General features: G+C 43.4%; 1 protein-coding gene across 1 annotated transcript in view; it reads right to left on the minus strand.

Annotated features, from left to right (window-relative positions):
- Positions 1–1,130: 1,130 nt before the first annotated feature.
- The window catches only part of NDST4 (N-deacetylase and N-sulfotransferase 4), a 170,464-nt gene continuing 147,232 nt past the window's right edge, over positions 1,131–24,362 (minus strand). The window contains exons 7-13 of the mRNA XM_084860251.1: positions 19,778–19,874; positions 17,598–17,721; positions 13,964–14,138; positions 11,336–11,506; positions 6,570–6,679; positions 3,515–3,617; positions 1,131–1,740 (exon numbers count right to left, since the gene is read on the minus strand). Coding sequence (XP_084716377.1) covers positions 1,621–1,740; positions 3,515–3,617; positions 6,570–6,679; positions 11,336–11,506; positions 13,964–14,138; positions 17,598–17,721; positions 19,778–19,874 — 900 coding nt within the window. The 3' untranslated portion in view covers positions 1,131–1,620. The remainder of the gene's footprint in view (positions 1,741–3,514; positions 3,618–6,569; positions 6,680–11,335; positions 11,507–13,963; positions 14,139–17,597; positions 17,722–19,777; positions 19,875–24,362) is intronic.

A 24,362-nucleotide genomic window follows, 5' to 3' on the forward strand; every position in this document is an offset into this window, starting at 1 on the left:
CCCTTTTGAACACCATATAACTCCTTTTTTGTACTTTCCCCAGTTTAACTAATAGTGAATCCTTTCTTCTTCAGAACTTAGTGATGCCTCTCCACCTTGATGTGTGACATGCTTTATGGACAATCCAAGAGATACACTTATACTGGGTTTAAGTATGTTTGCTATCCATTACGAATTCTCCCTTAAGGCTTTATATAGGTGCTTACAGAGCATTTCTTGTGACATCCTTAGAAAATCAGGATTTCTTCTGGTGGCATAGGAGGGAAGCCCTAACAAACCCATTTTTAACTGATATGCTTTTATGTTTTCATTACAAATTTGTATTTTTTTCTTATATTTTAGCGTTGTTAGTCACTTTGAGCACTATTTGTATTGGAAAGGCAGGATGTAAATCTACATATAAATTATTGGAAATAAATGTGCATATAAATTATTGCAAATAAATAAATAAATACACTAACTCAAGCCTTCAGCTGCTAGTGCTCAAGTCTCCTTAGCTTTCCTTGTTTTCTCCTTAGCATATAAAGATGTCCCCGGGCTGTGCTGAAGTGAGTTCACAAATGCACAGAGGAATGAAAGAGGATGCTTTGCAGATCTACACAATCTGGCCACCATGTGGATTTTTGTTTGAAGCAACTCCACGTGCCAGCTGTTACCACATAGCGCGCTGCATAGATGAAGTGGATCTCCACACAGATGAGGCACCTTTCACTACCATCACCTCAAAAGAATGGTTTCTGGTGAAAACTGCATTATCCATATGTTCATGACCTGGTAGCCATGAGGCAGTAGCCACTGTGTGGAACAACTTGAAGTGACTGCCATATAGCAGCTATAAAATGTTAGTCAGTAGTGACTACTTAAGGAACACACTGCAGCAACAAACTTGATCTTCCCCCTATAATTGTCAGGATATAAAACATACTTTTCTTTAAGTACACTGGAACCCTGAAGCATCCTGATTTTATTATAGGTATCCATACCAAGGAGAGCTGCTTGAAGGGCTTGGTGGCGCGCCTGGGCCATGTATTGTGCTCTTTTCTGACTGAAGTATGTTCTGTATTATTAAGAAGGAACAATAAAACAAGCAGCATGCAACAAGCAAGGATATCTACTGAAGACAGACCCTTGGAAAGTGTAACCACCTTTATTTTACTGAAAAAAATCAGCCCCCCCAAATAACAAAGGAGGGATGGATACGGAAACTGACTAAAATTGCAGTTGTCAAGGAAATTACAAACCTCGCAATCCACTGAGAGATGCTTCCATCCTTTGCCTGTGTCTTGACAGACTGTAATTTGTCATATATGATGAAGACTATCAATCATACATACAGTTTCTGGGGCTTTCTGGTAAACAGAGTATGTATGATCCCAGACTGGATAAAGAATAATGCGTCACAGCTCTGAGTCTTTTCTTGGAAGCTGACCAGAAAGCTGATACTAATAACAGTCAGCGCGTGCATATATAACAATTGCCCTCTGTTTTGTGTGGTGTGGCCTTCTTTCTACTCTTGAGGAAGGAGTACTCATGAGATCCTCTTTTGACAATTGAAAGTGAACCAGGAAAGTGAAGGGTGGTTGAGCAAAGGGCAAGAGGACTCCAGCTTCTCCCTCTGTGCTATCTCACTTTCTGAAGCTCTTGCCTTAGCCAGGATGGCAAAGGTTGTCCCAGTCTGTGCAGCAATTTGGACAGTTCCACATTGTGATCTCTGTAGTAGTTTGAAAGGAAGGCCCTAGACTGAAGAGGAAGAAAACAAAGGAACTGTCAGATAACTAACAACAATCTAGGCTTATATATGATTTGCCTAGAAAATCCCATGACAGGGAAAAAATCCCAAGTTATGCAAAATATTTTAAGAAAAGGATACAGCTATGTCATTCATTTGTTTAATCATTCATAATTTAAATCATAATAATATAAGTACGGAGCAGCTGAATCTAACAGAGTGGTTGAAGTTGCAGCAGTGACCATATCTGAAGTATAACCATGTGATTCAGAAGGGATGAGAAAAGCTGACTTTTGCTTTTGTAGCAAGAAATAGATGACCTCGGTGGAGCCTATGGCTGTCTAGTGCCACCCAAGGATGTTGGCCAAAGGGTGGGAACCTTTTCTTGGTGTTGCAATGCAGTGCAGCAGCCCAGGAGAGAAGTATCAGTGCGGAAGAAACAGAGGGCGCTGCTGGAGGGGCAAAAGCTTCGGTCATTTCCTAATGCCAGTACATGTGGATAAGTTGTCCTCTCTAGCCAACACCTGGACCTTTACATTGCCTCTCAAAAAGAAGGGCTGATCCAAGATCACTTTGGGCTTCTTCACATGACGCTTTTATCCTGCTATTGAGATTGCTCACTCACAGAAGTTTACGGGTCCTTTAGATGATGTCATGAACCTCCAGGGCACATCCAGAGGTATTTCCTGGTTATTCCATCTCAAAAAGATCCGGAAATAATGAGCTATCTATTTAAGTCAGAATGTTGCGCTATTAAAACAGCCACTAGATGGCTCTGTTTCATTGAGTTCTATGGAACCTTGAAAATTAAAAGCTTCCCCTCTCAGCAATCATGGAGTTGCCGCTGTAAATGCGGAAAGGCTCCATAATGGGAGGACTGCAAGTTTTTTCTTTAATGTAAAGGCAGTCTTTGTAATGACTCTGATACGGCCAATGGTTTCTAGACAGTGTAAACTTCTGATAAACAATAGAGTATGAGAAGAAATTAGTGGTATTAGACCTGCATGATGAAGGCACAATTCAGTTCCCAGGCAGGACCAGCATCAATGTCAGGTCCTGCCAAGGCCCCTGTTTTTGCACTGGGGCCCACTGTTAACCCCTGGGATCTTCTGGCCCTGCTCCTCCTCGTTGCTGTCTCTTCAGTTTCACCTGCCTTCTGTGAGCCATGACAGGAGCTGGGAGAAGGAGCAGCAGCCTCTGCTTGACTTGCCCTCTCCTCTGAGCTGGCTGTATGGATAAGACCCGGAGGAAGAGGGCAAGTAAAAGGGCAGCAGCAATAGCAGCAAGGAGGAGAATGGTTCCCCTGGAAAGGAGGAACCACAGAGGGCATCTTGCCACAGGGCCACTCAAAACCTGGAGCCAGCATGGCTCCCAGTAACAATGATGATCTGTACCAGGGGTGCAGAACAAATCTGGCATGCCTGGGGTCCCAATCTGGCCTTCTCCTGCCCTTACACCCTTTCCCCTGACTCCCCGATCATTTGGTGGTTTGCTGGCTTTTATGCAGCCCCCCACCCCTCACTCAGGTTGAAATGCCTCCCCTAAGGCTAGGAGCTTCAAGCTACAATAAGCTGGTGGTTTTTATATTTTTGGCCCCACGCCTTTTGCCTTTGGTCTGCCTACCGATGGAAAGCAGCGCCTGAGATATTCCCCAGAATTGATTTCAGCCCTTCAGTCCAAGAGGTTCAAGTTTCCTGATCTATAGTAACAATATCCTTTTGCTTCACTGAAATCCAGTAACAGCAGAGTGTTAATTGCAAGTTAGATATATGAAGAAAATGGTACCTCTTGATCCATTGGTGGATATTTTCGGCCTTTGCTTTTTCCCAGGCATTTTGTCTTTCCACCTTCCAACAGCTGACACCAAAACCCTTTCTGAGGGTCAAACCTGCAAATGTTTGCCAGAATTAATGTAAGGTCTATATGGGAGGAAAGCCAAAGCTTCTCAACAACCTTTAGCAGTCATTTTAAGCTACTCACTCCAAAAAGCAATCTTGGCAGAGATTTGTAATGCAAACCATAAAAATAAGAGACATTGTAGTAGTTTCTAAAATACATTCTAAAGGCAAATTGAAAGAGTCCAGGGGGGCATTTTTGCCCCCCCCAGAACCCCCCCCCCACATTCAGTGGGGCACTATGCATTCTGCAGTGCACTGACAAGAAACCCCCAGCGTTTGCCATGGAAATTCAGCAGCAAACTGCTACAGAGAAGTAAACAGGTCAAATTTAGCTTGCTCCCAAGCTAAAGTTGACCCATTTCCCACTCTGTAGCAGTAAAATGCCATTTTTTTTCTTAACATTTCCACCGCAAATGTTAACAATGCAGCAGGGGACAACACAGTGGGGGCTTCACCAGGTCACAGGGGCCAAATGTGGCCCATGGATCATGTGTTTCCCACCCCTACACTAATAAACTAAAGACAGTGACTGGTTTTGAATCTATTGTTTTGGGACTTGTAATGTACATACTAGATTGAAAAGGTTTGCATTACATTTGGCAGATGTTTTGGAATGCTGCAGTATAATTGGCTGGAATAATGGCAATTAGCTCCCCCCCTTCTTCTTTTTTTGCCCTCGGCTTTTTCCGATAATAGCACGGCACCTGCATGCATACCCACAAATGTGAGCACCTTTCAGACAAAGAGGGATTTATTTTCTAGCTCGGTCTATTACTGTACTAATCCTCACCACCCAAATTGACCTTAGCAATGGTATTAATTAAAATTAAATAAGTCATTGATTAAATGGATATACCGAGAGGAGATTCATTTTTAGCTTGGATTTCCCAATCTCCTTTTTGCATAGCAAAGTACTTTTGCTGGCTTTCAGTAATTTCCCAAGAGGAGAAGCAATATTGCTTGCTGTGCACAAGGAAAGAAATAAAGCTCCAGAACTACGCTCCAAACAATAGATCTGTTTTCAAGGAAATGTATTTAACTTTAGCAAGGAGAAGTGCTAATTTGGAACCTTTCATTCTTTTGAGCAAAGAGGAATTAGGGATGATTTCAGTGGACGCTCGTTGAAGCACTGCCCCCGTTCAAGCCCTGCCTGGTCCCATGCTTCAGCTGCCCCGAGCTCTAATATGCACAAGATTAGAGGCATAAATAGCCCATTTATGCCTCTAATATTGCATATATCAGCCTTTCCCAGCCCCAATTTGCACATATTTAAATACGCGCATTTTTAACGACCCCCTTTTTTGTAAAAACAAGCTTGGGAAAGTGGCGGGCACTTGAGGACGGGTCCAGGTGGGTGTGGGGAACATCTGGGAGGGCAGGGGCGAGCGAGGCTAGAGGCTTGGGCGGCGTGCTCTGGGGGCACGGGCGGGGGGGAGCCCGATGGACTCTTGAACCCAGTAGGACACCTGCACTGTATCTAAGTGGTCCAAGTTAGTTGATTCTGTAACTACTGTTATTATGGAGTATGGGCCTAAGTTAAGCATTTTCATGTGTGCTTGGTTTCACTAAGCAAACAAACAACACTTCCAGTGAAGCCGTTGCAACTTTAAAGTGCTCAACTGTGGCTAGATTATGCCCTATGGAATATTTTGACCACAAGCACATAAGTTGGAATGTGAACGGTGTGGTAGAGAGAAAGTGGCCACTTCCTGCAGGACCAAAAAAGCCATGCTATCTCTCATTTTTAAGTACATCCATATGCATCTTGCACCAACTGAACTAAAAATTTTAGAACTTCAGTCTGGTAACACAAACATATGCAGTGGACGAATATATATATTTTATTTCCTATGTACAGTTTTACCTAATATTAATATTAATATTACAGATTACCTGTACAAAGGATGATAACAAGGAAGAATAAAAAAATTGTAGGGATGTACGAAAGTGACTTACCTTTCGCGGATTATGTTGATGGTGGGGGGGAGGCGTTCCATCCCTCCCCTGGGAATCCTGGCTGGGGGGGGAGGCACTCCGTTCCTCCCCCCGGAATCCTCGAACGGCCGGCTGTGCTCTGCGGCAGCTCCGCGGAGCAGCTGGCCAGGCCCGGCCCGGCCCGGCCAGGCCAGAGCCGTCCGCAGCCAGATTTCTGGCCGCAGAGGGCCCTGGGTAAAAAAAACAAAACGTGTATGCAAATGGCGGCTATGGCCACCGCCATTTGCGTTCCTTCCTTTTACCGTCTTAATCTACGGAAATATTTACGTAAACTATGACGGCGAAAATCAAGGGGAACGCAAATAGCGTAGCGGGCGCCATTTGCGTCCCCTTTCGATTCTCCGTTTTAGCCTACGTAAAGATTTACATAGGCTAAAACGGTGAATGAAAAAGGGACGCAAATAGCGCCCATTATGCTATTTACGTTCCCCTTGATTTTCGCCGTCATAGTCTATGTAAATATTTCCGTAGATTAAGACGGCCAAAAAGAAGGAACGCAAATGGCGGTGGCCGTAGCCGCCGCCATTTGAGTATGCATTTTTTTTTAAACCCATCCCCAACCATGATAGGCTACGTAAAGATTTACGTAGCCTATCACGTCTTTTTTTTCTTTTTTTTTAAACCTAGCCATGATAGGCTACGTAAATCTTTATGTAGCCTATCACGTCTTTTTTTTTTCTCACAAGCCTGGAAATGGTGGCGGCGGTAGCCGGTTGGAAGATTGGCTGCCACCGCCGCCTTCGCCGGAGCTGCCGTCTTCGCTGGAGCCGCCGCCGCCCGGAAGATCCGCCCCAGGTAAGTCTCATCCCGGGGGGGGGGGGGTCCACGGGGTGGCAGGCCGTTCTTCCACAGATTTTGGGGGGCCGAATGCACTGGCATTCGGCCTCACCGAGATCCGTGGCGGAATTCTCTGATATCCCTAAAAAAATGAGATAAAAGGGACTTACGTTAGGGCTTCAGAATAGTTATAGTGAGGAGAAATGCCTAGAAACTTCTGAACTTCATCCATTATAGTAGCTGGGTCACTTCTTAGCTGCTGTCCATCGATAATTAGAAACTGTATAGAAAGATATACTGTTTAGTTACATGTTTAAGAAACTCAGATGAAGGGTGAAGTAGCATAAGTTGATTTATATGATCTCTACAGAAAAGATGGGTTTGTCATAGGTTCTCATTTTCCATGACATGACACGACAAATGTATCTATCAAAAAGCATTAGGATCAATTTATAAGTTCTTATGTGTGGTCAGACTGTAACAAGCTAGGTGTCAAGGGCTCCTTGGAGGGCTCTCTCAGTCTAATCCAGTAGCCAAGTCCAGACACAGACAAAGGGATTCTTTTCAAAGCTTTATTCTTCTTTTACAACTTAACAACTCTACAGGTAGCAACTAGATCTGAGCAGCAGCATCCCTATGCCCTAAGTTGGAACAGTTGGTCCCCGTTTGAAAGGCAATTACTGGCAGACCCCTGAATATAAGGACTAGGGAGAATCCCTCCCCTTTTCCCATGGTTCCTCTGGGCGCAAACGTTCTTTGAGCGCCAACCGGGCGCTACGCCTCCTTTCCGCGCCCTCCATTTGGCGCCGCTCTCTGCGTCTGCGCCGCGCATCCACCAAGTCTGCTATCTGTGCTGGGTCACTCCCTGGACTGCTATCTAATCTAGGAATGCTGGTGGGAGGAATCTCTGTCAGCTGCGGGCCCTGGGAAAGAGAAGCGCGCTCCTCTCCCAGGAGCAACTGCTCTTCCTCTGAATCAGAACTACTCTGGGATTCTATGGGCTCAATCTCCACCTTGACACTAGGTGGTCTACTCCAAAATATCAAAAAATATGTGTCAATGTAAAATAACAACAGTTAGCTATAATTTCTCTTCACACTCTTGTTTTTTGGGGTTGTAAGCAATAAAAGCAGGATTTCACAAAAGAAGAGATAATAAGAATAACCACCATTAATTCCCAACAGTAAAAGAGCCAGTGTGGTGTAGTGGCTAGAGTGTTGGACTGGGAGTCGGGAGATCCGGGTTCTAGTCCCCACTCGGCCATGGAAGCTCACCACTGGGTGACTTTGGGCCAGTCACTGACTCTCAGCCCAACCCACCTCACAGGGTTGTTGTTGTTGTGAGGATAAAATGCAGAGGAGGAGGATTATGTACACTGCCTTGGGTTCCTTTCAAGAGGAAAAAGGCGGGATATAAATGCAACAAACAAACAAACAAACAAACAAACTTGCAAACCACCTTGCAAAATGACCACTGGGCTGTATAGATGACCCCCCCACACACACATTCATATACTGAATACATGGGGGGAGAACTGGTACCAGGTCCCAAACTGGCCCTCTGGGGTTTCCCGGATGGCCACACCCTTTCCTCTAACCACTGTTTTACTAATGACCTACACAGGGATAGGTAGACTTTAGGCTTACAGAACATCAGGCCCAGGGGCCAAATCAGGGCTGCCTGGGGGGCCAACTATCCCTCCAGGGTTCCCTAGATGGCCACACCCTCTTCCCATGGCTCCATCCCCTTCCCCCCAACCACTGATTGTTTGGTGGTTCCCTGGCTTTTGTGCAGTTCTCCCCCGCACCTTCTAAAAGGTTGAAAGGCCTCGTCTAAAGCTTAGTTACTGGCTGTAAGAGCTTTAACCCTGGTTATCCCTTAACCCTTTAACCCTTTACACTGGTATTTCTGGTATTGTTGGTCCTCCCTCCTTTGCCCTTAGTATGCCCTGGCTGTGGGCTGCTAAGGTTTGGAGGTGCCGAGATAGTGATAAACCAGATCCAGGTTTGCTTACAAGGAAACTTTATGGAGTACTTACAGTGCACAGGCGTACCCAATGGCTGGATCAGACAGCTTCTTTGAACCCCTAGCCAAGGGGTAAAATGGGTTATAGGGATGTACGGAAGTGACTTACCTGTTCGCGGATTCTGTTCGCAGTGGGGGGGGCACTCCGTCCCTCCCCCCGGAATCCTCGACGGGGGGGAGGTGATTCGGTCCTCCCTCCCAGAATCCTGCCCGACCGGCTCTGCTCTGCGGCGGCTCTACGGAGCAGCTGGCCAGAGCCATCCGCAGCCGGATTTCCGGCCACGGACTGGCTGGTCCGGACGCAAATGGCGGCCGCCATAGCGGCCGCCATTTGCGTCCAGCCAGGCAGCCGTGATAGGCTATGTAAGTCTTACGTAGACTATCACGGCTGGGCACCCCCCCAAAAAAAAACGGCATACGCAAATGGCGGCAAATAGCGTTGCCCTTATTTTCGCCGTAGTCTACGTAATCTTTACGTAGACTACAGCGACCAAATAAGGAACGGGAATGGTGGCTCCCTATGGGGGCCGCCATTATCCGTACGCTCTTTTTTTTTTTTTAAAGTCACCTGTGATAGGCTACGTGTCGATTTATGTAGCCTATCACGGCTGACTTTACAAATCTAGCCGTGATAGGCTACGTTAATCATCACGTAGCCTATCACGGGGGCTTTTTTTTTCTTTTATTGGAATGGCGGTGGCGGCAGCCGGTCGAAAGACCGGCTGCCGCTCCCGCCCTGGATGAAGACCCGACGAACGACCGGCCGGACCCGCCGCCGGGAGGGACATTCGGGAAAGGTAAGTCCCGTCCTGGGGGGGGTGCGGAGAATTTCTCCCCTAAACTTGTTCGGGGGGCTGAACACGTTGGCACTCGGCCCCCCAAAGTTTCGGGGAGAAATTCTCCGCCATCCCTGGAAATAATGGATTAAAAGATGTTGACTGAAGCCTCTTGTCTGTGTTTGTTTTCGGTGTTGAAATAAAGTGGGGGCTAAAGGAACCCTGACAACATTGGGGTTCTTTGATTAGAGATCACAAATAAAAAACGGGTCTATAGATGCTGCTGTGTTTGTAAGAAACCATGCAGTTTTTAAAGTTTCCTTGCTGGATGTTATTGGTGTGCAAGCTTATTTTGAATTATTGAAATGTTGAGTGCTCATTATTAATTATGAGCGCACAATGGCTGTGCTGTAGTACATTTGGTTATGTGCTCACTCTTACCAGTCTTAAAAAATTAATCCCACCAGCTGGGCAAACATGAGAAGAAACTCACTTTAGAGGAAAGACAGCAGCATTGTAGGATCTACATTCATTTTGGATCAGCATTCAGCCTTCACACAGGAATTATTTCAAGGGGCTTCCCAGTGGTGGCAGGACTGCCTAGGCTGACCTTAAGTTATTCACAGATCATTGCTAGCATAATCCTGTGCATGTTTACTCAGAGGTTAGTCTTGTTAGTTAGTTCTGTTGGGCTTATTCCTGGGTAAGTGTACATAGGGTTGGAGTCTTAACAGCAGAACCCCATGCATGTCTAAGCAGAAATAAATCCAGTTTGGTTAAATTAGGCTTATTTCCAGGTAAGTGGGTATAGGATTGTAGACTGAATAATTGTTTCTGATTGCACATGATAACCAGGCTTTTGATGGAAGAAACAGCTATGTTGTGAAGAAGCATTATCCATACATGAAACTTAAATTTTAAAAGGACAAGGTTGTTTCTCTCATCTCAGTAATAAAATCAGAGACAGATGCAACAAATATTGAGAATATAGCCTAAGCCCAGACCTGGAAACTTTGAACACACATTCTTTTTGGGATTTGAATCTGAAAGCCATTGTGCTGGCAGAAGGGAATAACAGAATTAAAAGGGCTGAAGGAAACCAACAAGATTCTCTCTAATCTAAATCCCTGAACACAGGTTGGGGGATATTCCACATCTAAACGTTTCTTCGTGGTAACAGTGTGTAAGAACAAATTAAACTGTGTCATGAGTCATGAGCAGAGATTGAAAAGATGCTGGTGCCCATTTTAACAGATGTGCCTGTAATCTATCATCCCACCCATACACCCCCGCCCTCAGTTTTAATAATAAAAAAAACCCCACTCCTTGGCTCAAGCAAGTTTATATCAGAAAGTGAAAATATTCCCAAGCTAGCCAGCCAATCTGGCCCTGCTGCTGGTCTGGGAGTGAAATAAGCACTGGCCAGGTAAGCTGTAGAACTGGTGGAGAAGGCAGCTTACTCTTTGCCAGGAAACATGTTCCAAGGTGGGAACCCAGAGAATTCGAGCCTCAACGATTCTCCCATCCCTACCATCATCCTATATATGCAAAGTTGTTACAACATGAGGAGGTTTATCAAGTTCCCATCTGATTTTCTGGGCAATGAACGTAGGAGGGAGAGCCCGTCATCATGTCCCATTGCTCCCAGGGACATCTGTGGCCACATTTTGAATGTGCCTGCCAGCAGCTGGGCTTTCTAGCTGCTTGGGGCACTACTCTTTTGTGTAGGAAAAGAAGTGCATTAAAAGACTGCTCTTGGACCACCTTATAAATACATTTTTAATATGTATTTATAAGGCACCAGCATAATTGTTTTGTTTTTTTTTTAATCACTGGTCTTCTAGAGGACTGGAAAAATATTTCAAAATTCTTCAGCATGAACATTCCCGTTTTTAGATGCCAAGGGAATTATCCAGCTCTTCCTAAAGCAATCTTGCATTTTAGTACTGAAGACGCATGAATCTCACACTACTTTGTCTTTTAAGATGAATCGCAAGATGTATGCTTGAGGTTCAATCCATTCTTATCAAGTTACAATATTATGATCCATTATTAAGTATGTTACAATATTAAACATGTTACTAAATTATGATGATAGTTTATCACAGAAAAATATTTGGTGAGATGGAAATTACCTGTGAAGTGGGGAAGTATGTCAGCCATCTTTCTATATGGACAGCATACCAGCCAGGGATCAAACATCTTTTCTGTAGGGCCTTTAGCTCAGAGGGTGCCCAGTCATCCGAAGTGATCACTTCATAGAAATTGAACTTCAGAGCAGCAGAGTCCTCATGAGAACGTTGATGCTAGTAGAAGAAAATTGAATGTTAATTAATCACAGGTCCCAGTAGTAATGTATGGCTGTGAGAGCTGGACTGTAAGGAAGGCTGAGCGCCGAAGAATTGATGCTTTCGAACTGTGGTGCTGGAGAAGACTCTTACGAGTCCCCTGGAGTGCAAGGAGGTCAAATCAGTCCATCCTAAAGAAAATCAACCCTGACTGCTCATTGGAAGGACAGATAATGAAGCTGAAGCTCCAATATTTTGGCCACCTAATGCGAAGAGAAAACTCTCTGGAAAAGACCCTGATGCTGGGAAAGACTGAAGGCAAAAGGAGAAGGGGACGGCAGAGGATGAGATGGCTAGATAGCATCACGGATGCAATGAATATGAACTTGAGCATGCTCCGGGAGAGAGCGCAGGACAGGAAGGCCTGGCGTGCTATGGTCCATGGGGTCACGAAGAGTCGGACACGACTGAACGACTGAACAACAACAACAACAACAGGTGGAGGCTCTGAGATTTTCCCAGTCTTTCCCTTGAGTCCCTTTTACCAACTGCACCTATAACTGAAAGACAACAAAGAGTCTCATGGGACCTTAAAACTAGCACGTTTATTATGGCATAAGCCAACTTCATCGGATGCATGGAATGTCAATTATAGCAAATATATACACATGAGTGTAGGGAGAAGAGAAAAAAATTGCTAGCAGTGAAGTCAGAGCATTCCCTTAGACCTCACTGCTAACAATATTTCTTCTTCTCCCTACACTGATGTGTTTATATATCTGCCTGCTCAGGATGAAATTTTATGCATCTGATGAAGTAGTCTCTGGTCTCACTTATATCATAATCAAAGCTCATGCTGTACTTAATTTGTTAGACTGTAAGTTGCCACAAAACTGTTCTTTGGTTTTTTTGCAACAGACTAACACAGCTACCCTTCTGGAAACTGTTATATTCAATGACAGAAATCTAGCTACTGTCATTCATGACCTGGTAACTTCCAGGTTAGACTGCTGTAATGAACTCTACCTGGAACTACCATTGAAGATGGCTTGGAAATTATAACTGATTCAAAATGCTGCTGCTCACCTTTGGACAGGTACGGACTGATGAGAACATATACCTGTTCTGAAATATCTGTGTTGGTTACTAATCAATTTCCAGGCATTTCATGTGCCAGGAACAGGACCTTTCTGGAATACAATGTGCTTCCTTAAGAAGACCATATGTATTCCTTCCTGCTTTATTTTTGGAGGAAAGGGAAAACTTCGTTGTTCTGTCACACATTTGGGAACTCATGGGAGCATTTTACGATTGCCTTTATGTACTTTTAAAGTGTTGATATATTCTGTTTTCACTGGATTTATTTTATACTGGTATGTTGAATATTTTGCAAACAAACATGTGAATGGCAATCTAGAAATATTATAAATGAATGACTACATCATTTCTTGGCCAGTGAATATATGAAGAATATTCTGCTTCCATGCCTCACTCTCCCTTGCTGGATTGGGGCGACCGATTCTCCTACAGGGCTGCAACAGAAGTCGTTATCCTCAGTCCTGTGGGCGCCGCGTGTTAGGACCCACAGCATCCACTAGAGAAGTTGCACACACTGTAGGTTGGAGACTGGCATCATGCTTGGGATCAGGAAGCCCATTTCCAATTGTCTACGGCTCACTGGGACAATAAGCCACTGTCGCAGTGGAGCAACACCCTGCCACAAAAAGACTCACCTGCCAGCATGGGGTTCTAAAACCAGATCCATGCGTCGGCAGTCCGATGGATGCTTCATTGCAATGTCACAAGAGTCCATTGCTCATCGCTTTCCATGCCTCTCTGATAAGGTGGAAAATATGGCAATATAGCAGAGAAGGAACCGCCTCATTTGCGTACGGATGTGTCAATCAACAAAACTCACCGACGTTCTCCAAATCCCACCTAAAAATGTGTTCTGAGTCTGACTCATTCTGAGCTTTGGTTTTTCCTTTTCTGACTAAAATTTGGGTGTAGGTTTGTGCATATTTTTCCAAATGTACACATCATTGTACACATTGTGCACATTGTACACATTGTGCACATCAAATGTACACATCATGTACACATTGTGCACATTTCCCCCCCACTGACTGAAGTGTTTGTGTGCCCTTTTCAAAAGCATGCTTTTTTTCATGCACATTTTAAAAATATGCACATTTTAATGCCTTTTTTTCATTCAATGAATTGCATTGCAAGCTTGCAGACTGTGTTAGAGTCCATGTTTATCTCCAGGAGGTGCAACCTGGGTATATTTTGGTAAACAAATGAACTGAACTGAATCCCTTATACATCCCTACATTTGCCTAAACAAATGTCGTCCTTCCATCTAGAGATTAGGTGGCATGAAATAAGCTCCAAGGAAACAGTTCCCATGCTATTGAAGTAACAGATCTGATTTGGCTTTTCACAGCTTAGCTCACTTTTCTCAGTGCATCATACCTGATACCAGGAGTATGCTCGGTCTGATGGATCAATGAGAATGGTGATGATTTTTGCCTTCGGAATCAAGGAAACTGCACGTTTGGGAGCATCTTCTGAATGAAAGTAGTTGGCACTTTTCTCAAACAAGATATCAGTGGTGGTGTTGTAAGGGGTAGGAAAAAAATTCATATACCTGCAAGCAAAAATACAATATCAGCAATGATAAGGGGGATGAGAATATAATAATATATGTTAAATCATACTAACACTTGGAAACCTGGCAAACAAGGGAAAAGGCCTTCTTGGGGGTGGCCCTTCCAACTGTGGCCTGGTGTCAATATTGTCATCTTTTCAGCACCAGGTTAAGACTTTCTTCAACTCCCAGACATTTGATGGGATATGACGAAGCTTCTTAATTTAGTTGTTTTACTAAACAACTTCAGTTGTTTTAATTGGTTTTATCTATTTGAAATTGTTTTAACTCTCTGTATGTTTTAGTTTCTGCTGCAAGGGGCCTTGAGTCTTTTTTTAGAGAAAAATGTCTAATACATTTTAATAATAATAATAATAACAACAACAACAACAATAATAATACCTGTGTAATGAACTGTGTGTGTGTTTGTGTGTGTGAAATGAAGTATTGGAGTATATGTAACTGAAGTCAAAGCTATACATTGGAAGAATTAATGGACATCAATTGATCCACCACCAATGCTGGTACAACTGTGCATGACTTAGGATATTGGCAGGCTGCTCAATGGAGACCTGTTTCCTCACCCTTCCCCCCTGCCTGGCCCTTGGACAGACAGACACATGCACCGCAGCTCATTCATGCAACCAGCCGTTCATGCAACCAGCCATTGCTCTCATCTGCAGGGCCCTGGTGCACAAGCTACCCATAGTCTGGAAGAAAAATGGCCCTATCGAGTCCAATGCCAATCCCCTCCTCTGTGAATCATATATTCTTTTAAAAGGCTTGCTTTTTTGGAAGATCAGCCTTATTTTGTGGTGATCTATAATATTGTCATTTTATTTTATTTATTTATTTATTGCATTTATATCCCACCTTTTTTCCTCTTGCAAGGAACCCAAGGCGGCTTACATTATCCTCCTCCTCTCCATTTTATCCTCACAACAACAACCCTGTGAGGTGGGTTGGGCTGAGAGTCTGTGACTGGCCCAAAGTCACCCAGTGAGCTTCCATGGCCGAGTGGGGACTAGAACCCGGATCTCCAGGCTCCCAGTCCAACACTCTAGCCACTTCCTATACACACTTACCTGGGAGTAAGCTCCACTGAACTCAGATCATATCAGATTTGTTTATTTGTATATAGTTGTCCAACCATCACAAAACATTTCACCAAAGATACTAGATCTCGATATTAAGATAATGTATTTACATAAATTTAACACAAACCCAGGTCATATAGAATAAACTTAAAATTCTGGATCCCTCACTAATATAAGTAAAATTTCCACAAAGCTATACAAAATTATGTAAGATCACTCATAAAGTTCTGAGTAAACCTGTACAGGATTGCACTGTGTATTCCAAACTCTCAAATTCTCTCCCCACTGGGAGGGAACTCTATCACTTAGATGCCAAGTTATCTCAGTTTTATTTAGCCAAGTGATGAGAAGAAATATTTTATTTTACTTTGCTGCCACTCTTAGATTCTATCTTTAAATGGTATGTATTGTACTTCTTATAGTGAGTTTCATGGGACTTGTATGTTTTTATGGTTCTTTGGATTACTACATTGGTCGACTTGAGTACTGTGGTAGAAAGGTGATGCGATGCAAATATAAATAAATAGGAGTGTCCAGTGGAGGCTGGTGGATTGAATGTCAGTGGGGAGGGTGAATCCACTCCAGGTTTCAGTCAGAACCAGTCATAACTCTAAAGGAGCTTTCCAAGGCACCTTGGTTCTGGTTGAAACCTGGAGAGGATTCACTGCCCCACTGACATCGGAGCCACCAGCCTCCACTGGGAGTCTCATATCTTGTGTACAAAATGCCTTATGAAATGTCATTTGAGCAGTTACGATTTTGTAGAAAGCTGCATTAAAAAAAAGCATGAACAGAACTTTGCTGAATGGCCCATACCAGTCGTGGTTATATAGACCTGTCTCCCTAACCTTACGCTGCAGTCCTATGCATAGTTACCTGTGTCAGGACCGCCCTAGCTGCCTCTTGCAGTCCCCACCCATAGCCAACTCAGGACACAGACGACGAGGAATTCTTTCTGACACTTTATTCCTTTATGACTCTTTCAGATACTAAACACTAGCGACAAAGCAAGGAACAGCACTGGGGAAAGATAATACAGTAGCCTAAGCTCCAGGTAAGGCATTTGGTCCCCGTTTGAAGGAGAACCATGGGAAGACCCTGAACTTATGGGCTAGGGAGAGATCCTCCCTCTTTCCCTTGGGTCCTCAGGACACGACCGTTGTTTGAGCACCAAACGAGCGGAGTGCCTCCTCTCGGCGCCCTCCATCTGTTGTCGCTCCCTGCGTCTGCGCTGAGCATCCAGCAAGCCCCCCTCCCACACTCTCTCGCTGCCAGGGTCACTATCTATCCCAGGAATGCTGGCAGGAGGAATCTCTTCCTGCCGCTGTGCCTGTGACAGATGAGCAAGCTCCTCTCCCATGGATTGCTGTTCCTCCTCAGAATCAGAACTGCTCTGGGGCTCTATTGGCTCAGTTTCCACCCTGACAACCTGAGAGTAAGTCCGATTGAACTCAACAGCACTTACTCTGGAGTGGTCATGTATAGAAATGCACTGTTAGGGCACAATCCTATGCATGTTTAGACAGAAAAAAGCCCTACAACTCCCAGGACTTTTAGTTATTTCATTTTCCAAAAATTTCATCTTTTTTAAAAAATCCTCTTTAGCCTTTTTTTATAGGGAAAAACTCTCAATTCCCTGATCATTTTAGTTCCCTTTCTCAGTTGAGGCTGGTGGCTTTGATGTCAGTGGAGCAGTGAATCTGCTCCGGGTTTCAGTCAGAACCAGTCAGAAATCTAAAGGAGCTATCCAAGGTGCAGAAGTACATTGGATAGGTCCTTTAGAGTTCTGACTGAAACCTGGAGTGGATTCACCGTCCCAAGACATTGGAGCCACCGGCCTCCACTGCTCTTTCTGTTATCTTCTCCAGCTGTATGAGACCCTTTTTTAGATGTGGCAACCAGAACCGGGCAGCGTCTTCTAACTCTCAGTGCTTTGTCAGCTTATATAATAGCATTATGATATTTCTGCTTTATGATCATTCACTTTCCTGATCATTCCCAACACTGAACTTGCCTTTTTCATTGCTTCTGCTAATAATTTACAACAAATCTAGAACAGCTGATTAAAAACAAATTAAAAGAGACAGAAAAGGAACAAAACTTGAAAGCCCAACTATTTCCTCAACTGCATTTGTTTCTGGGAAACATAAATATTGGTACTGTAACATGAAACAAGAAATGAAGGAGCAACATTTTGGCAAACGTCTCATCAGTACGAACTATTTTTTAATTCATTTTTATAGCACTGTGCACAGAAAATTATTCTGGGACTTATGTAGATGTCATGAATACTTCTGTAATTGCTCCTCTGTGGTTTAGCATATGCTAACAATGGATGTTTGTTTCTCGTTATTCTTCTTACCAGTCGATTCCCTTGTGATAGTTGTTTCCATTAAAGAACTGTACTTCTTCAAAGGTTTTCGGACTAGGGAGATTACTAATGATGGAAGGATGCATAAGGAGAAATAAATAAAGTGCTGTTGTTCCTACAGGGAAAAAAAACACCAGAAGGCAGGATTATATGATAGTGCAGGAAAGGGAAAGGGATGTAAAGCATTTAAACAATGGTTTTGCAAGAAATATATTCCCAGATGGAGAAGAAAATCCCAGTTATGGAAAAATATGTTAATATTATGTAATTTTATATCAATCCAGGCAAAAACTTGTTTAAATTGCTTTTTTTTAATTTAAAGTTTACTCTCTGATGAGTTAATGAGTTCAGTGGGAACTGAAGTTCAGTGGGAACCCTATTGACTTCAGTGGGAAGTGTGTACATGTTTAAAAGCAAAAAAATGTCCTGTATCTGAGGAATTTTTCCAACATGCGTGTGCACGCACACACACAGTTTGTTTTCCATCTTCTCTCAAGAGTACACAGTGGGAATCAACAAATTACCATGCCTGTTTTCAACACAGTGTGGTGAGGTTGGCTAGACTGAAGAAAAATGGCCATCCAAATAACTCAGTACACTTCATGGCTGTGGTTGGATCTGGATTTTGGGCTAAAGTCATCAAAACCAGAATGCCCTACTCACTTATTTATAGTGAAATTGTTTTAACTCTCTGTATGTTTTAGTTTCTGCTGCAAGGGGCCTTGAGTCTTTTTTTAGAGAAAAATGTCTAATACATTTTAATAATAATAACAACAACAACAACAACAATAATAATACCTGTGTAATGAACTGTGTGTGTGTTTGTGTGTGTGAAATGAAGTATTGGAGTATATGTAACTGAAGTCACCGAGATCCGTGGCGGAATTCTCTGACATCCCTAGCTGATGACTATTTCTTATCAAGAGTTAGATTTCATCAGTTGCTTATATCACCAGCTTACTTGGCACTGCAGGCCAATCATTAACTTCCAAAGATTCAATCCTGAAATCTATAGATGCAGCCCATGCAGATCTATAGCACCACAGGAAGTTTCAAAGTACTGCAGGAGGATCACAACTGTTAGGGCCCTCCTATACATTATGTCGCAGCGAACTAAGTGTACATTTGACAGGAAGCTGCAGGCAATCCTGGTTCTCTGATGAGTACACTGGTATGACATATGTGCATACGTGTTTTCAAATTTGTGTTTTTCTTATCACAATTTCATGTGCAACCATAAAAATCTTAGGTGTACGCTTATTAAAATATGTAATTCGGGCCTTTTGTTAATCCAGTGCTGGCTCACAATACTGCTAAAGGACTAATCTTTTGCTGTTTTGCCCAGTACCTTTTCCCCCTCCTTGGCTTCTCTGTCACTGCAATGTAAGCAGCCAGGCTATTTTGTTTTTGCCTTGATATTGCATTATTTTTACTCAGGAGACTCCTTCAAGTAAAGAGTTTCTCCATTTGTGTACTGGTGTGTATACTTCTTAGCCCCCAATTTACTAGGGTTGTCTCTTCAAATCTAGACATCAGACAATTTCACAGTGTTGAATAGAGGAGCACTTATAAACCCGCCCAGCAGGGATGACTTTTACTGTGGAGATTGTTCCTTGAACCTATCGGTGGATTTTGCATACATGGAAACAAAGTCACAACACTGGAGAATGCCACAAGCTTTTAAGTTAAAATTAACCTGAAGAGAAAAACAACAACTCTTGGGAGTTTGCTGACTGAATAGTACTTTCCAAATTTGTAAATGTAAATGATTACTCAAGAAAAGGGACCATTACATGGTCAATGGTTTATCTATGACCAAGTGATTGTCTGATATTGAACCACTTCACTGCAAAATACTGGCAAGTGGTCAAGTCTTGGGACACAGTAGAGTAATCTGATGTTCAGCCCACTACATTGAACATTCAATGTTCACCAAAAGGATACTAATCCACCAATTTATATCTTGCCATGCTAAAGGTCATGCAAATTGGTTCAACAACTCTTGGCTAAGCATTGGCTTTTTGGGGGTCCAAAGCAAAAAAAAAAATCTCTGTCTGTGGCTGCTTCTCATGGCTTTTAAGAAGCTGAGCAAAGTCTCCAATTCACCACTTCCTGGACAACACTATGTTGGGAAGTATTTATTTTTATTATGTAGTGCACTATTTGATTACCTGTTTTCTGGGGTCCAATCACAAGAAATTTTGGTAGGTGGTCACACGTTTTATCTTTAGACCAGATATCCCGATGGCGTCTGTCATCACATGGATTCTGATTGAGAGAGAAGCAAATTACTTCTGGAAAGCATTCAAATGTTCAACACACATGATTGAAAAGTCCTGTGTAGCAAAATGCTTGTTTATTCCTATGCTAGAATGCACCTCTACCCCCTGATTTGGGACCTGATAGGAAAGCAGAGCTGATCTTGGTGCACAATGCTAAATGAAGCATCCCAGTAATTGCTAAAGAGCAGATTGAAATCACTTTGAAACATTTTAACAAAATGGTTACTTGATTGGTTTTTAGTTATTTTATTGGTGCTGACATCTATTTTATTTTGCTACGCTAGATTTTGATTTCATTGTTAGTTGTATTTTTATTTTGTAAATAATTTTGTTTTATACTTGATCTTGTACATCACTTAGAGAATCTTATTTAATTAAGTGATGAATAAAATAACAAACAAATACATTGAACAGAATGCCAAATGCCTGCCTATATATTTCAACAACGGCACTGAAAACATTTGAAGATACATCTTTATAAAGCAAGATGTTGGATTTTTTTCAATGGTAATCAGAATTGTGGTGCAATCCTATACAGGCCTACTCAGAAGTCCATTGTTTTCATTGGGCTTACTCCTAGGCAAGTGTGCATAAGACTGCAATCTCAATACACTGAAGTCCAGTAAACACACTGTTCTTCAACATAAGACGTAAGTGGTTTGGGATAGGGATGTACGAAAGTCCCTTACCTTTTCGACGGGGTGATTCATGGGTGGGGGAGGCGCTCCGCACCTCCCCCTGAAATCCTAACCCGGACGGCTCCGCTCCACGGAGATTCCGCGGAGCCACCGGCCAGGGCCGCCCGCAGCCAGACATCTGGCCGCTGGGAAGCCTGCAGGCAACCCCCCCCCCCAAAAAAAACAGCGTACGCAAATGGTGGTGGCTACGGAGGCCACCATTTGCATTCCCTTTTTTTCGCTGTTTTAGCCTACATAAATATTTACGTAAGCTATTACGGCGAAAAAAAAGGGGAACGCAAACAGCGTAGTGGGCGCCATTTGCATTCCTTTTTTTTCACCGTTTTAGCCTATGTAAATATTTACGTAAGCTATTACGGCAAGGGAAAAAAGGAACGCAAATAGCGCCCACTACGCTGTTTGCGTTCCCCTTTTTTTTTCGCTGTAATAGCTTAGGTAAATATTTATGTAGGCTAAAACAGCTAAAAAAAGGGAACGCAAATGGCGGCCGCCGAAGCCGCCACCATTTGCGTATGCTGTTTTTTTTTTTTTTTAGCTTGCTGTGATAGGCTACGTAAATACTTACGTAGCCTATCACGGCCTCTGCAGGGACGCAAATGGCGTCCCTGCATTAGCCGTGATAGGCTATGTAATTATTTACATAGCCTATCACAGCTATGATGAGGAAGTGAATGGCAGCCGCGCTGCGGCTGCCATTCGCCAGTCAGCGTGGACAGCAGCAGGTAAGTGCTCCGTTTTGCGCGCCTTTTGTGGGGGGGCGGGGGGGCTTCGTTCCGCCATGGATTTCGGGGGGAATTCTCCGTGGTGGAATTCTCTGACATCCGTGATCCGTGGCGGAATTCTCTGACATCCCTAGTTTGGGATGCCCCCAAATGGCAGCTCGAATTCCATCTCCTAGAACAAGGGTGCACAACCTTTTCAGCCCCAAGGGCTTGGGCTCAGGGTCTACATGCATGTATGCACAAACAGATGCACGTGCACACACACACCAGTGACCTCAGTACAGAGAGCTCTTTTCTCATTACTAGGAGTGGCAGAGAAAGAGTGATCGCTATGTGGATTTCTGGGGGCGGGAGTGGGAAAATATGGTGATGGGGAATTTGGTAGCAGTTGGGTCTGGATAGTAAAGGCTGCAAACAGTAAAGGGCTGCAAGTTGTGCACCTCTGTCTTGGAAGCATAATCTTGCCCCTGTTAGGTCACCACACTGTTGTAAGATTGGCTGGAGCTTGTTGGTAAAAGTGGCCAGTTGTGCTGAAATTATGGTGGTGCTATCAGTTAGCTTGACTATGGCAGTCAAGCAAGCCACAGAAGTTAAACAGACTGATTCACAGAAGAAATTGTCCACGACTCACTCACCAATACTAACTTAGATTTTTAAAAAGTGATATATGCTTAGTTCAGTGTAGCAAGTGTTCTTCAAATCTGTTTTGGGCCTTATATGTCTAAGCATTTAAAATCTAAATAAATAGACCTTCTCATTTATTACAAAACCATGTCCCTTTCAAAAGAATGCAACATACCTCTAAACTATTTTTGCTTTTACTAGATTTCTAGATTCTCTCTCTCTCTCTCTGTGGTCTATTTGATAACAAAATACTGATTTTCTTAGGCATTCGTGAGCTAAAGTCTTTATTTATTAATAAGTATTTCAAAACAAAGCAAACAAAGATGCGGAATGAAATTTCACCCATGGAGAAAAACTTAAATGAAAATGCTTGTTTTGGTGTGTGCAATTAGTGAGTGAAAAACACGACCATGTAGTTTGCTTGACAAATCACAACTGAACAGCTCAATATACATTACAGCATTGAGTGTTAATCTCTGAAGTGTAAAAGTTCAAATCTTTTTTTTTAATATTTGCTTCGCTCCAGTGAATTCACTGACCTTCTCAGAACAATGCCACATAAAAAGAACTGCACAGAGCAATCTAGCATTCTGCCTTCACACCCATCTGGCAGACTCTGTTCTGTGCATACAACACAGCACTGATGAGCGGATTCTGTGATTTTCCTTCTGCGCACAAAGGTCAGCACGGGTTAGTTACTACTGCATGTGGAGAAACTTGTCAGCGTGCACAGGCTGGGGGAAAGACTGTCTGGAGTGTATATGCAGCATGTGACCATGTGCATATCAACCCCGCCCTTGCAATGAGAGCCCTAGCCTTGGGATGGATGGGGGTGCACCTCATAGCAGAACCATTGTGCATCGTCCTTTTTGCATATCTTTTTGAAAAATTTCAAAGGAATAATGGAGGCTGGCAAAAAACAAGCAGTGGAAGTGTGGAAACTGAAATGGACTGGCAATATTATATGAAATATTCTGAATTTTGGAGGAGTAGTATGAACTTCTTTAATTAATTAATCAGTGCACATAGTTAGGTACACAATTAGGCTTGTGTCTGAAACTCAAAAGTGAGCGTGGTGGTGTGGATATACAGACACCGAGTACTAAAGTTCATCTGCAGATACCTGGGGAGGTTCCATAGCTCAGTGGCAGAGGACATGCTTTGCATACAGAGGGTCTCCTTTGCTTACAGAGGCAGGCTGGGAAGGATCCCTGTCTGAAATTGGAGAGCCACTTTTGGTCAGTGTAGCCAATATTGAGCTAGACGGACCAGTTGGCTAACTCAGGATCAGGCAGCTTCCAATTTTGCTGAATTCAGTTCTACTTCAGCTGCAGACCGTGGGGCATTTTAGAGATTACAGCCGTTCTATGGGAACTGGTTTTACATGAGTTTGCCCCATGATACTCTGCAATGTTTCGAGGTCCACAACAATGTGAGCAGGGCTGACTGTATTGATCTTTCACACAGAACTTTGATGGGAAGACCCATGAGATCAGTTAGACCTAGGTTTGTCACAGGAGTCTGAGAGTCCCCTGCTTGGCCTCCTGGTCCCTGTCTGCTGAGCCACCATGTACTTCCTGGGCCATTCGCCGTGTGGTCAGCAAGAGCCCAGTAGCTCCCCTTCTCCTTCCCGAGGGGCCATAAAGCGGTCATGTACACACCACTGTATGCCTGTAATGTTGCGTAAATGGCCCCTTTACGGCTGCCATTTATGCAACATTACTTTTATGGAAAAACTTGAGCTGCCATTTTTACGCAAAATGGCAGCTTGCTAAGGGGATGGGTGGCTGCTTGGCGCTCACCATGTGCTGGCTGGGCTATTGAGCAGCTTACACAGCACGGCGAGCGGGCGTGACAGCAGTGGTGGTTCAGTGAGCGCCCGGTGAAGGCGGATGGAGGTGAGTCCCTCCTTCCCTAGTTAGGCCCATATGATTACATCAGCACTGCGGGATGAGTCTGGGAAACTGTCTTCTATAGCACTGCTGTAATGTGTAAAGGGCATGTTACTAATCTGCCATTCTCTGTCAGCTGTAGATGTAAAGTGGGGATATTAGTTTCTATCTCACCGGGCTGTCAGGAAGATAAGCACTGTAAGGCAGTTTTTGTACCTAAAGTGCTATATATATATATATATATATATATATATGCGCATATGTTGCCAGTAGGGATGTCAGAGAAATCTGCAATGGAATGTGTTCAGATTTCTATGAAACTGACCTGCGGATTCTGCAGCGGATCAGCTTTTTCTGAGACATTCCACAGATTTTTTTTTAACGGGGGGGGGGGGGCTGTGCAAATTTGCATTTGTGCAAGTGGAATGAATTCTCGTACATCCCTAAAAAAAATCTGATTCCATCAATAAGCAGACAATGGAACAAAAGACGCGTGACAATTAACAAAACTCAGACAGAATGGATTTAATGAAATCTG

The sequence above is a fragment of the Heloderma suspectum genome, chromosome 5 (assembly GCF_057233095.1).
Source record: "Heloderma suspectum isolate Gila_16-S chromosome 5, 16-S_ref, whole genome shotgun sequence".
Classification (NCBI taxonomy): domain Eukaryota; kingdom Metazoa; phylum Chordata; class Lepidosauria; order Squamata; family Helodermatidae; genus Heloderma; species Heloderma suspectum.